The 12,500-nt window shown below is 42.5% G+C and overlaps 1 protein-coding gene across 1 annotated transcript in view; it reads left to right on the top strand.

The window, feature by feature from the left end:
- LOC121551689 (multidrug resistance-associated protein 1) overlaps nt 1–12,500 on the top strand; it is an 87,861-nt gene that overhangs the window by 72,417 nt on the left and 2,944 nt on the right. The window contains 5 exon segments of the mRNA XM_045211069.1: nt 110–233; nt 412–611; nt 868–994; nt 1,638–1,739; nt 9,132–9,278. Of these exon segments, the coding sequence (XP_045067004.1) occupies nt 110–233; nt 412–611; nt 868–994; nt 1,638–1,739; nt 9,132–9,278 (700 nt within the window).

Raw genomic sequence — 12,500 nt, 5'->3', positions numbered from 1 at the left:
ATTTGGACAGAAAATCTTTAAATTATTATTATATTATTATGAAATATGTCAGCTGCTATTGATACCATGTAATGCTGCTTTATAGATCTATATCCTTCTCTCTTCTCAGTATCATTAAGATGTTCATGGGCTCCATGTTCAACGTAGTGGGATCCTGTGTGGTTATACTGATCGCTACTCCGCTGGTGGCTATTATCATACCTCCCCTGGGAATACTCTACTTCTTTGTCCAGGTGGGTCGCGGAGGGAGGGAGGGAGGGAGGGAGGGAGAGAGGGAGAGAGGGAGAGAGGGAGAGAGGGAGAGAGGGAGAGAGGGAGAGAGAGAGAGAGATCCCACTTTCCCTGTTTTCCTACTCACTGTTCTTTTATACCCCCCATTTCGCCCTCTATTCCGTCCCTCCCTCCCCACAGCGTTTCTACGTGGCGTCGTCTCGTCAGTTGAAGCGTCTGGAGTCAGTCAGTCGTTCCCCGGTCTACACACACTTCAACGAGACGTTGCTAGGGACCAGCGTAATCAGAGCCTTTGGGGAGCAGGAACGCTTCATCAGGGAGAGCGACGGTCGAGTTGACCACAACCAGGAAGCATACTACCCCAGCATCGTAGCCAACCGGTGAGGAGCGTGGTCATCACATGCACACACCCCTACACCTTTATTGGTTAAATCAATAAGTAATGTTGAGATATAAAATATAGATATGTTTAATGTCCATACTAATGAGACCAGGTATTATTAACATTCACCTGTCCACCTGTTCTTTCACATGAAACAGTATGTGTTTATAATCTGTGTTGTAGGTGGCTGGCGGTGCGTCTTGAGTTTGTAGGGAACTGTATCGTAATGTTTCTAATATCTCTCTGTGTTGTAGGTGGCTGGCGGTGCGTCTGGAGTTTGTAGGGAACTGTATCGTAATGTTTGCTGCTCTGTTTGCTGTGATGGCTAGAGAGAGCCTCAGCCCTGGGATCGTGGGCCTGTCCATCTCATACGCGCTACAGGTCAGTAATGCGTTTACGTGTGTGTGGACAGACACTGGAACCCTAGGATTCTGTTTCATTACAAAAACAGAAGAGTTACCTTCATTCATTGGTTTAGTTTCACAGCCAGCCAGTGAGGTCGGTTACCCTGAAGAACACAGGCAGTGGATGAATGATGATCTTCATGTTAAAGATGAACCTTGTGTTTTTGGGAAAACTCACCCCACAGGTTGTTTAACCCTGTCAGTCCCGAGACCCCAGCAGAAATCGCCTTTTCATTGATCTCTTTCGTTTATCTGCAGTCCGCCTCACAATGAAGTGTTTTACCATTTTCTTTTCAGGACAACAAGTAGAACACTAAACAATTTAACATAAACAGTTGCATTCATGAGGTCCGTCAAAGCAAAAACAGAGTGCTGTTAGTACAGAACATGTTTGGTCAGTGGGAAATGAATGTCCAACTAGTCAGTGACCACTGTGTGGAGTTTGTGACAGCAACTATTTGAGCGTATTATTTTTTACATTTACATTTTAGTCATTTAGCAGACGCTCTTATCCAGAGTGACTTACAGTTAGTTGAGTGCATACATATTTTTTCTCTCTCTCTGTCTCTGTCTCTGTCTCTGTCTCTCGGTCTCTCTGTCTCTGTCTCTGTGTCCTGTAGCTGACAGCCTCTCTGACCTGGCTAGTGAGGATGTCTTCAGATCTGGAAACCAACATCGTGGCCGTGGAGAGAGTCAAGGAGTACGAAGACACAGAGAAAGAGGTACGTGACTGTGTATAACCATACTATATATATACGTGACTGTATATAACTATACTATATATACAGTGGGGGAAAAAAGTATTTAGTCAGCCACCAATTGTGCAAGTTCTCCCACTTAAAAAGATGAGAGAGGCCTGTAATTTTCATCATAGGTACACGTCAACTATGACAGACAAAATTATTTTAAAAAATCCAGAAAATCACATTGTAGGATTTTTTATGAATTTATTTGCAAATTATGGTGGAAAATAAGTATTTGGTCAATAACAAAAGTTTCTCAATACTTTGTTATATACCCTTTGTTGGCAATGACACAGGTCAAACGTTTTCTGTAAGTCTTCACAAGGTTTTCACACACTGTTGCTGGTATTTTGGCCCATTCCTCCATGCAGATCTCCTCTAGAGCAGTGATGTTTTGGGGCTGTCGGACTTTCAACTCCCTCCAAAGATTTTCTATGGGGTTGAGATCTGGAGACTGGCTAGGCCACTCCAGGACCTTGAAATGCTTCATACGAAGCCACTCCTTCGTTGCCCGGGCGGTGTGTTTGGGATCATTGTCATGCTGAAAGACCCAGCCACGTTTCATCTTCAATGCCCTTGCTGATGGAAGGACGTTTTCACTCAAAATCTCACGATACATGGCCCCATTCATTCTTTCCTTTACACGGATCAGTCGTCCTGGTCCCTTTGCAGAAAAACAGCCCCAAAGCATGATGTTTCCACCCCCATGCTTCACAGTAGGTATGGTGTTCTTTGGATGCAACTCAGCATTCTTTGTCCTCCAAACACGACGAGTTGAGTTTTTACCAAAAAAGTTATATTTTGGTTTCATCTGACCATATGACATTCTCCCAATCCTCTTCTGGATCATCCAAATGCACTCTAGCAAACTTCAGACGGGCCTGTACATGTACTGGCTTAAGCAGGGGGACACGTCTGGCACTGCAGGATTTGAGTCCCTGGCGGCGTAGTGTGTTACTGATGGTAGGCTTTGTTACTTTGGTCCCAGCTCTCTGCAGGTCATTCACTAGGTCCCCCCGTGTGGTTCTGGGATTTTTGCTCACCGTTCTTGTGATCATTTTGACCCCACGAGGTGAGATCTTGCGTGGAGCCCCAGATCGAGGGAGATTATCAGTGGTCTTGTATGTCTTCCATTTCCTAATAATTGCTCCCACAGTTGATTTCTTCAAACCAAGCTGCTTACCTATTGCAGATTCAGTCTTCCCAGCCTGGTGCAGGTCTACAATTGTGTTTCTGGTGTCCTTTGACAGCTATTTGGTCTTGGCCATAGTGGAGTTTGGAGTGTGACTGTTTGAGGTTGTGGACAGGTGTCTTTTATACTGATAACAAGTTCAAACAGGTGCCATTAATACAGGTAACGAGTGGAGGACAGAGGAGCCTCTTAAAGAAGAAGTTACAGGTCTGTGAGAGCCAGAAATCTTGCTTGTTTGTAGGTGACCAAATACTTATTTTCCACCATAATTTGCAAATAAATTCATTACAAATCCTACAATGTGATTTTCTGGATTTTTTTCCCTCCATTTTTCTGTCATAGTTGATGTGTACCTATGATGAAAATTACAGGCCTCTCTCATCTTTTTAAGTGGGAGAACTTGCACAATTGGTGGCTGACTAAATACTTTTTTCCCCCACTGTATATGTGACTGACTGTGTATAACTATACTATATGAAGTTGAAGTCGGAAGTTTACATACATTTAGGTTGGAGTCATTAAAACTAGTTTTTCAACCACTCCACAAATTTCTTGTTAACAAACTATAGTTTTGGCAAGTCGGTTAGGACATCTACTTTGTGCATGACACAAGTAATTTTTCCAACAATTGTTTACAGACAGATTATTTCACTTATAATTCACTGTATCACAATTCCAGTGGGTCAGAAGTTTACATACACTAAGTTGACTGTGCCTTTAAACAGCTTGGAAAATTCCAGAAAATGATGTCATGGCTTTAGAAGCTTCTGCTAATTGACATCATTTGAGTCAATTGGCGGTGTACCTGTGGATGTATTTCAAGGCCTATCTTCAAACTCAATGCCTTTTTGCTTGACATCATGGGAAAATCAAAAGAAATCAGCCAAGACCTCAGAAAGAAAATTGGTTCATCCTTGGGAGCAATTTCCAAATGCCCTGAAGGTACCACGTTCATCTGTACAAACAATAGTACGCAAGTATAAACACCATGGGACAACGCAGTCGTCATACCGCTCAGGAAGGAGACGCGTTCTGTCTCCTACAGATGAATGTACTTTGGTGCGGAAAGTGCAAATCAATCCCAGAACAACAGCAAAGGACCTTGTGAAGATGCTGGAGGAAACAGGTACAAAACTATCTATATCCACAGTAAAATGAGTCCAATATCAACATAACCTGAAAGGCCGCTCAGCAAGGAAGAAGCCACTGCTCCAAAACTGCCATAAAAAAGCCAAACTACAGTGGAGCACATGGGGACAAAGATCGTACTTTTAGGAGAAATGTCCTCTGGTCTGATGAAACAAAAATATAACTGTTTGGCCATAATGACCATCGTTATGTTTGGAGGATAAAGTTGGTTGCTTGCAAGCCGAAGAACACCATCCCAACCGTGAAGCACGGGGGTGGCAGCATCATGCTGTGGGGGTGCTTTGCTGCAGGAGGGACTGGTACACTTCACAAAATCGATGGCATCATGAGGAAGGAAAATGATGTGGATATATTGAAGAAACATCTCAAGACATCAGTCAGGAAGTTAAAGCTTGGTCGCAAATGGGTCTTCCAAATAGACAATGACCCCAAGCATACTTCCAAAGTTGTGGCAAAATGGCTTAAGGACAACAAAGTCAAGGTATTGGAGTGGCCATCACAAAGCCCTGACCTCAATCCTATAGAAAATGTGTGGGCAGAACTGAAAAAGCGTGTGCGAGCAAGGAGGCCTACAAACCTGACTCAGTTACACCAGCTCTGTCAGGAGGAATGGGCCAAAATTCACCCAATTTATTGTGGGAAGCTTGTGGAAGGCTACCCGAAACGTTTGACCCAAGTTAAACAATTTAAAGGCAATGCTACCAAATACTAATTGAGTGCATGTAAACTTCTGACCCACTGGGAATGTGATGAAAGAAATGAAAGCTGAAATAAATCATTCTCTCTACTATTATGCTGACAATTCACATTCTTAAAATAAAGTGGTGATCCTAACTGACCTAAGACAGGGACTTTTTACTAGGATTAAATGTCAGGAATTGTGAAAAACTGAGTTTAAATGTATTTGGCTAAGGTGTATGTAAACCTCCGACTTCAACTGTATATACGTGACTGTGACTGTATATAACTATACTATACTATATATATATACGTGACTGTGACTGTGTATAACTATAATATACTATATATATACACGTGACTGTGACTGTGTATAAATATACTATACTATATATATGCATGACTGTGACTGTGTATAACTATACATTATATATATATATATATATATATATATATATATATATATATATATATATATATATATACGTGACTGTGACTGTGTATAACTATACTATATATATACGTGACTGTGACTGTATATAACTATACTATATATATATATATATATATATATATATATACATGACTGTGTCTGTGTATAACTATACTATATATATACGTGACTGTGACTGTATATAACTATACTATATATATACGTGACTGTGACTGTATATAACTATACTATACTATATATATACGTGACTGTGTTTGTGTGACTATGACTGTGTGTGTGTGTGTGACTGCTTGATTTTGCTGCGGCGATGATATGAGGTGAATTTGACTGATTTGACTGTTTTATGCAGAAATAATACAGTGATTGGTCAAATTTGCAAACCCTCGCATAATATGCAGGGAATTGATATTGCAAAAGAAGTTGCGATCCCGGAATCCTGGAGGGGCTGATAATACTCTGTGTGTGTGTGTGTGTGTGTGTGTATAACTCTTGGTGTGTGTGTGTGTGTGTGTGTGTGTGTGTGTGTGTGTATAACTCTTGGTGTGTGTGTGTATAACTCTTGGTGTGTGTGTGTGTGTATAACTCTTGGTGTGTGTGTGTATAACTCTTGGTGTGTGTGTGTGTGTATAACTCTTGGTGTGTGTGTGTATAACTCTTGGTGTGTGTGTGTGTGTATAACTCTTGGTGTGTGTGTGTATAACTCTTGGTGTGTGCGTGTGTGTATAACTCTTGGTGTGTGTGTGTATAACTCTTGGTGTGTGTGTGTATAACTCTTGGTGTGTGTGTGTATAACTCTTGGTGTGTGTGTGTGTATAACTCTTGGTGTGTGTGTGTATAACTTTTGGTGTGTGTGTGTGTGTATAACTCTGTGTGTGTGTGTGTGTATAACTCTTGGTGTGTGTGTGTATAACTCTTGGTGTGTGTGTGTATAACTCTTGGTGTGTGTGTGTATAACTCTTGGTGTGTGTGTGTATAACTCTTGGTGTGTGTGTGTATAACTCTGTGTGTGTGTGTGTATAACTCTTGGTGTGTGTGTGTATAACTCTTGGTGTGTGTGTGTATAACTCTTGGTGTGTGTGTGTATAACTCTTGGTGTGTATAACTCTTGGTGTGTGTGTGTGTGTGTGTGTGTGTGTGTGTATAACTCTGTGTGTGTGTATAACTCTGTGTGTGTGTATCACTCTTGGTGTGTGTGTGTATAACTCTTGGTGTGTGTGTGTAACTTTTGGTGTGTGTGTGTATAACTCTTGGTGTGTGTGTGTATAACTCTTGGTGTGTGTGTGTGTGTGTATAACTCTTGGTGTGTGTGTGTGTATAACTCTTGGTATGTGTATAACTGTCACGAGAATTCTGTTATCTCAATGGTTGAAGTCAACTACTTCTCAAATCTTTGAATAATTTCCAGAGGTTGTAAATCTCTAGTTAAATAATGAATTAAACAAAGACCCCTTTCTGCAATGGTCAGCCTTTATTCATGAGAGCTCTGCCCCCAAAATGGGCGCACAGTCTTTTTATACACACACGTCAGAGGAAAAATCCCTAAAATCTGTATTTTTCCACTGTACACATCTTGTAAGCTCACACCTGGGTTTAGCTCATGTGGTTATCCTCTGCTCTCCTGACCATCAGGTCACACACACATATACACACACACACACACACACACACACATACACACACACGTTCTTATCATAGCCTACTCCTTGCTCGGGCAGGCTGCATTTTCTCTCTATTCCCATACATAGTTATCGCTGTTCTCACAATATCCTGCAAGCCTCTCACTCCCCTTCCCTGTGTGGGGACATCTGTTTTGAGAACCAGTCTCCTGTTATTGGTTTCAATCGTTTTGCACTTCTGCTTGCCTAATTACAAGACACAGATACTCAGTTGCTGGGCAAATATGCATCTTATATAAGCACATTTGATTAACTCTCTAAGCTCTAGTCTACTAATAGTCAGACATTATTAGTTTAACTGAGGGTGTGACATTTTAGTCATATCTTAATCACACATTTCTTTATCAATAACTCTTGGTATGTGTGTGTGTATAACTCTTGGTGTGTGTGTGTATAACTCTTGGTGTGTGTGTGTATAACTCTTGGTGTGTGTGTATAACTCTTGGTGTGTGTGTGTATAACTCTTGGTGTGTGTGTGTATAACTCTTGGTGTGTGTGTGTATAACTCTTGGTGTGTGTGTGTATAACTCTTGGTGTGTGTGTGTATAACTCTTGGTGTGTGTGTGTATAACTCTTGGTGTGTGTGTGTATAACTCTTGGTATGTGTGTGTATAACTCTTGGTGTGTGTGTGTGTATAACTCTTGGTGTGTGTGTGTATAACTCTTGGTGTGTGTGTGTATAACTCTTGGTGTGTGTGTGTATAACTCTTGGTGTGTGTGTGTATAACTCTTGGTGTGTGTGTGTATAACTCTTGGTGTGTGTGTGTATAACTCTTGGTGTGTGTGTGTATAACTCTTGGTGTGTGTGTGTATAACTCTTGGTGTGTGTGTGTATAACTCTTGGTGTGTGTGTGTATAACTCTTGGTGTGTGTGTGTATAACTCTTGGTGTGTATAACTCTTGGTGTGTGTGTGTGTGTGTGTGTGTGTGTGTGTGTATAACTCTTGGTGTGTGTGTGTATAACTCTGTGTGTGTGTGTGTGTGTATAACTCTTGGTGTGTGTGTGTATAACTCTTGGTGTGTGTGTGTATAACTCTTGGTGTGTGTGTGTGTGTAACTCTTGGTGTGTGTGTGTATAACTCTTGGTGTGTGTGTGTATAACTCTTGGTGTGTGTGTGTATAACTCTTGGTGTGTGTGTGTATAACTCTTGGTGTGTGTGTGTATAACTCTTGGTGTGTATAACTCTTGGTGTGTGTGTGTGTGTGTGTGTGTGTATCACTCTTGGTGTGTGTGTGTATAACTCTTGGTGTGTGTGTGTATAACTCTTGGTGTGTGTGTATAACTCTTGGTGTGTGTGTGTGTGTGTGTGTGTGTATAACTCTGTGTGTGTGTATAACTGTCACGAGAATTCTGTTATCTCAATGGTTGAAGTCAACTACTTCTCAAATCTTTGAATAATTTCCAGAGGTTGTAAATCTCTAGTTAAATAATGAATTAAACAAAGACCCCTTTCTGCAATGGTCAGCCTTTATTCATGAGAGCTCTGCCCCCAAAATGGGCGCACAGTCTTTTTATACACACACGTTAGAGGAAAAATCCCTAAAATCTGTATTTTTCCACTGTACACATCTTGTAAGCTCACACCTGGGTTTAGCTCATGTGGTTATCCTCTGCTCTCCTGACCATCAGGTCACACACACATATACACACACACACACACACACACACATACACACACACACACGTTCTTATCATAGCCTACTCCTTGCTCGGGCAGGCTGCATTTTCTCTCTATTCCCATACATAGTTATCGCTGTTCTCACAATATCCTGCAAGCCTCTCACTCCCCTTCCCTGTGTGGGGACATCTGTTTTGGGAACCAGTCTCCTGTTATTGGTTTCAATCGTTTTGCACTTCTGCTTGCCTAATTACAAGACACAGATACTCAGTTGCTGGGCAAATATGCATCTTATATAAGCACATTTGATTAACTCTCTAAGCTCTAGTCTACTAATAGTCAGACATTATTAGTTTAACTGAGGGTGTGACATTTTAGTCATATCTTAATCACACATTTCTTTATCAATAACTCTTGGTATGTGTGTGTATAACTCTTGGTGTGTGTGTATAACTCTTGGTGTGTGTGTGTATAACTCTTGGTGTGTGTGTGTGTGTATAACTCTTGGTGTGTGTGTGTATAACTCTTGGTGTGTGTGTGTATAACTCTTGGTGTGTGTGTGTATAACTCTTGGTGTGTTTAACTCTATTCGTCCCCTCCCAGGCGGACTGGAGACATGACCCATCGTCTCTGCCTCCAGGCTGGCCCACAGCAGGCAACATAGACATCAGAGGGTTTGGTCTGAGATACAGAGAGGACCAGGAACTGGCCGTACGCAACATCACCGTAGCCATCCACGGAGGAGAGAAGGTATGTGATGGTGGGGGCTGTGTAACAGGAGGGATCAGGCTGTGTAACAGGAGTGATCAGGCTGTGTAACAGGAGGGATTAGGCTGTGTAACAGGAGGGATTAGGCTGTGTAACAGGAGGGATTAGGCTGTGTAACAGGAGGGATCAGGCTGTGTAACAGGAGTGATCAGGCTGTGTAACAGGAGGGATTAGGCTGTGTAACAGGAGGGATTAGGCTGTGTAACAGGAGGGATCAGGCTGTGTAACAGGAGTGATCAGGCTGTGTAACAGGAGGGATCCGGCTGTGTAACAGAAGGGATCAGGCTGTGTAACAGGAGGGATCAGGCTGTGTAACAGGAGTGATCAGGCTGTGTAACAAGAGGGATCAGGCTGTGTAACAGGAGGGATCAGGCTGTGTAACAGGAGTGATCAGGCTGTGTAACAGGAGTGATCAGGCTGTGTAACAGGAGGGATCAGGCTGTGTAACAGGAGGGATCAGGCTGTGTAACAGGAGGGATCAGGCTGTGTAACAGGAGGGATCAGGCTGTGTAACAGGAGGGATCAGGCTGTGTAACAGGAGGGATCAGGCTGTGTAACAGGAGGGATCAGGCTGTGTAACAGGAGGGATCAGGCTGTGTAACAGGAGGGATCAGGCTGTGTAACAGGAGTGATCAGGCTGTGTAACAGGAGGGATCCGGCTGTGTAACAGGAGGGATCAGGCTGTGTAACAGGAGTGAACATGTAAATAAATATGCAAAATCCGAAACCAAGAGAGTTAGCTTTTTAGCCTTAAGCCGATGTCACATGAAGCAATCTGGACGCCATTTATGTTGCTTGAAACAAAGTTGCATCTGGGTTGCTCAGTGTGTCACCCCCTAAAAATTGCTTGCAATTTAGTTGCATTGCATCGCATGAGATATATATCAATCCTATTTCACACAACTAACTATATGCAATGTCCAATCAGTGAGCAGACAACAGTTTAAATAACTCGGCATATCGTTCTGTTCGGAAGTCTGACCTAGTTGTCATGTTAACACAGCTGTCAGTGCAGCTGCAAACCACGACAAAACAGACAAATGCGAAATGGGAAATGTAAAAACTATTCTAGACTTCATGCCTAGTCGTGGTTTATGTACATGGTCTGGCAGTCAATAAATGTCATTTTAAAAGTGAACCCAGACCTTTCTCTGTCCGGTTTCAACTGAAATTGTCCAACATGACTGCACTAGTTAGCTAGCTAAAGTTTGCTAGCTTAGCTCGTCGCTAGCTTGGTAAAACATGGTTGGCAAATATGCAATATTTTGTCTTGCTAGCTAATTTGTACAACCAGCATTTAGTCTACATCGATGCTGTTACAATTACCAAACGTTTGGATAAACCAATAATTTATGAAAACGTGATGTATGACAGGATTGGATGTTGCATGCAATTTCAATTGCGTCCAAATAGCTTCGCGTGACACAGGCTTCAACCGTAAGGGGGAAAACGGTTGCATACCAGCCGCGTAGGGGTTCATGGATGGATGCCATCGTTGTGAGGAAAATATCATTTTTATAGCATGGATGCTTTGCTGTGGCTGTTCTTCTTCATCAGTGGCACTATCGTAGCTATCCAGTATACAACTCTGCATGCCCAGCTAGTGTTAGCATGGTGGCTAAGTGTGACATGTTTTCCTATGAGAAATGCTAACTGTCCACTTGCTTAGTAATGACAGTCGTTCACGATTGTGTTCCAGGTGGGTATAGGAGGTCGTACAGGAGCAGGGTAGTGACTGTGTTGATGTTGTTGTTGTTGTTGTTGTTGTTGTTGTTCCAGGTGGGTATAGTAGGTCGTACAGGAGCAGGGTAGTGACTGTGTTGATGTTCATGTTGTTGATGTTGTTGTTGTTGTTGTTGTTCCAGGTGGGTATAGGAGGTCGTACAGGAGCAGGGTAGTGACTGTGTTGATGTTCATGTTGTTGATGTTGTTGTTGTTGTTGTTGTTCCAGGTGGGTATAGGAGGTCGTACAGGAGCAGGGTAGTGACTGTGTTGATGTTCATGTTGTTGATGTTGTTGTTGTTGTTGTTGTTCCAGGTGGGTATAGGAGGTCGTACAGGAGCAGGGTAGTGACTGTGTTGATGTTCATGTTGTTGATGTTGTTGTTGTTGTTGTTGTTGTTCCAGGTGGGTATAGGAGGTCGTACAGGAGCAGGGTAGTGACTGTGTTGATGTTAATGTTGTTGTTGTTGTTGTTGTTGTTCCAGGTGGGTATAGGAGGTCGTACAGGAGCAGGGTAGTGACTGTGTTGATGTTAATGTTGTTGTTGTTGTTGTTGTTGTTGTTCCAGGTGGGTATAGTAGGTCGTACAGGAGCAGGGTAGTGACTGTGTTGATGTTAATGTTGTTGTTGTTGTTGTTGTTGTTCCAGGTGGGTATAGTAGGTCGTACAGGAGCAGGGTAGTGACTGTGTTGATGTTAATGTTGTTGTTGTTGTTCCAGGTGGGTATAGGAGGTCGTACAGGAGCAGGGTAGTGACTGTGTTGATGTTAATGTTGTTGTTGTTGTTGATGTTGTTCCAGGTGGGTATAGGAGGTCGTACAGGAGCAGGGTAGTGACTGTGTTGATGTTAATGTTGTTGATGTTGTTGTTGTTGTTCCAGGTGGGTATAGTAGGTCGTACAGGAGCAGGGTAGTGACTGTGTTGATGTTAATGTTGTTGTTGTTGTTGTTGTTGTTCCAGGTGGGTATAGTAGGTCGTACAGGAGCAGGGTAGTGACTGTGTTGTTGTTGTTGTTGTTGTTGTTGTTCCAGGTGGGTATAGTAGGTCGTACAGGAGCAGGGTAGTGACTGTGTTGATGTTAATGTTGTTGTTGTTGTTGTTGTTCCAGGTGGGTATAGGAGGTCGTACAGGAGCAGGGTAGTGACTGTGTTGATGTTAATGGGTTGTTGTTGTTGTTGTTCCAGGTGGGTATAGGAGGTCGTACAGGAGCAGGGTAGTGACTGTGTTGATGTTAATGTTGTTGTTGTTGTTGTTGTTCCAGGTGGGTATAGGAGGTCGTACAGGAGCAGGGTAGTGACTGTGTTGATGTTAATGTTGTTGTTGTTGTTGTTGTTGTTCCAGGTGGGTATAGGAGGTCGTACAGGAGCAGGGTAGTGACTGTGTTGATGTTAATGTTGTTGTTGTTGTTGTTGTTCCAGGTGGGTATAGGAGGTCGTACAGGAGCAGGGTAGTGACTGTGTTGTTGTTGTTGTTGTTGTTGTTGT

This window comes from Coregonus clupeaformis, chromosome 35, assembly GCF_020615455.1.
Source record: "Coregonus clupeaformis isolate EN_2021a chromosome 35, ASM2061545v1, whole genome shotgun sequence".
Lineage (NCBI taxonomy): Eukaryota > Metazoa > Chordata > Actinopteri > Salmoniformes > Salmonidae > Coregonus > Coregonus clupeaformis.
The sequence above is the reverse complement of the archived record's forward strand: the minus strand, read 5'-3'. Positions and strand labels throughout refer to the sequence as shown.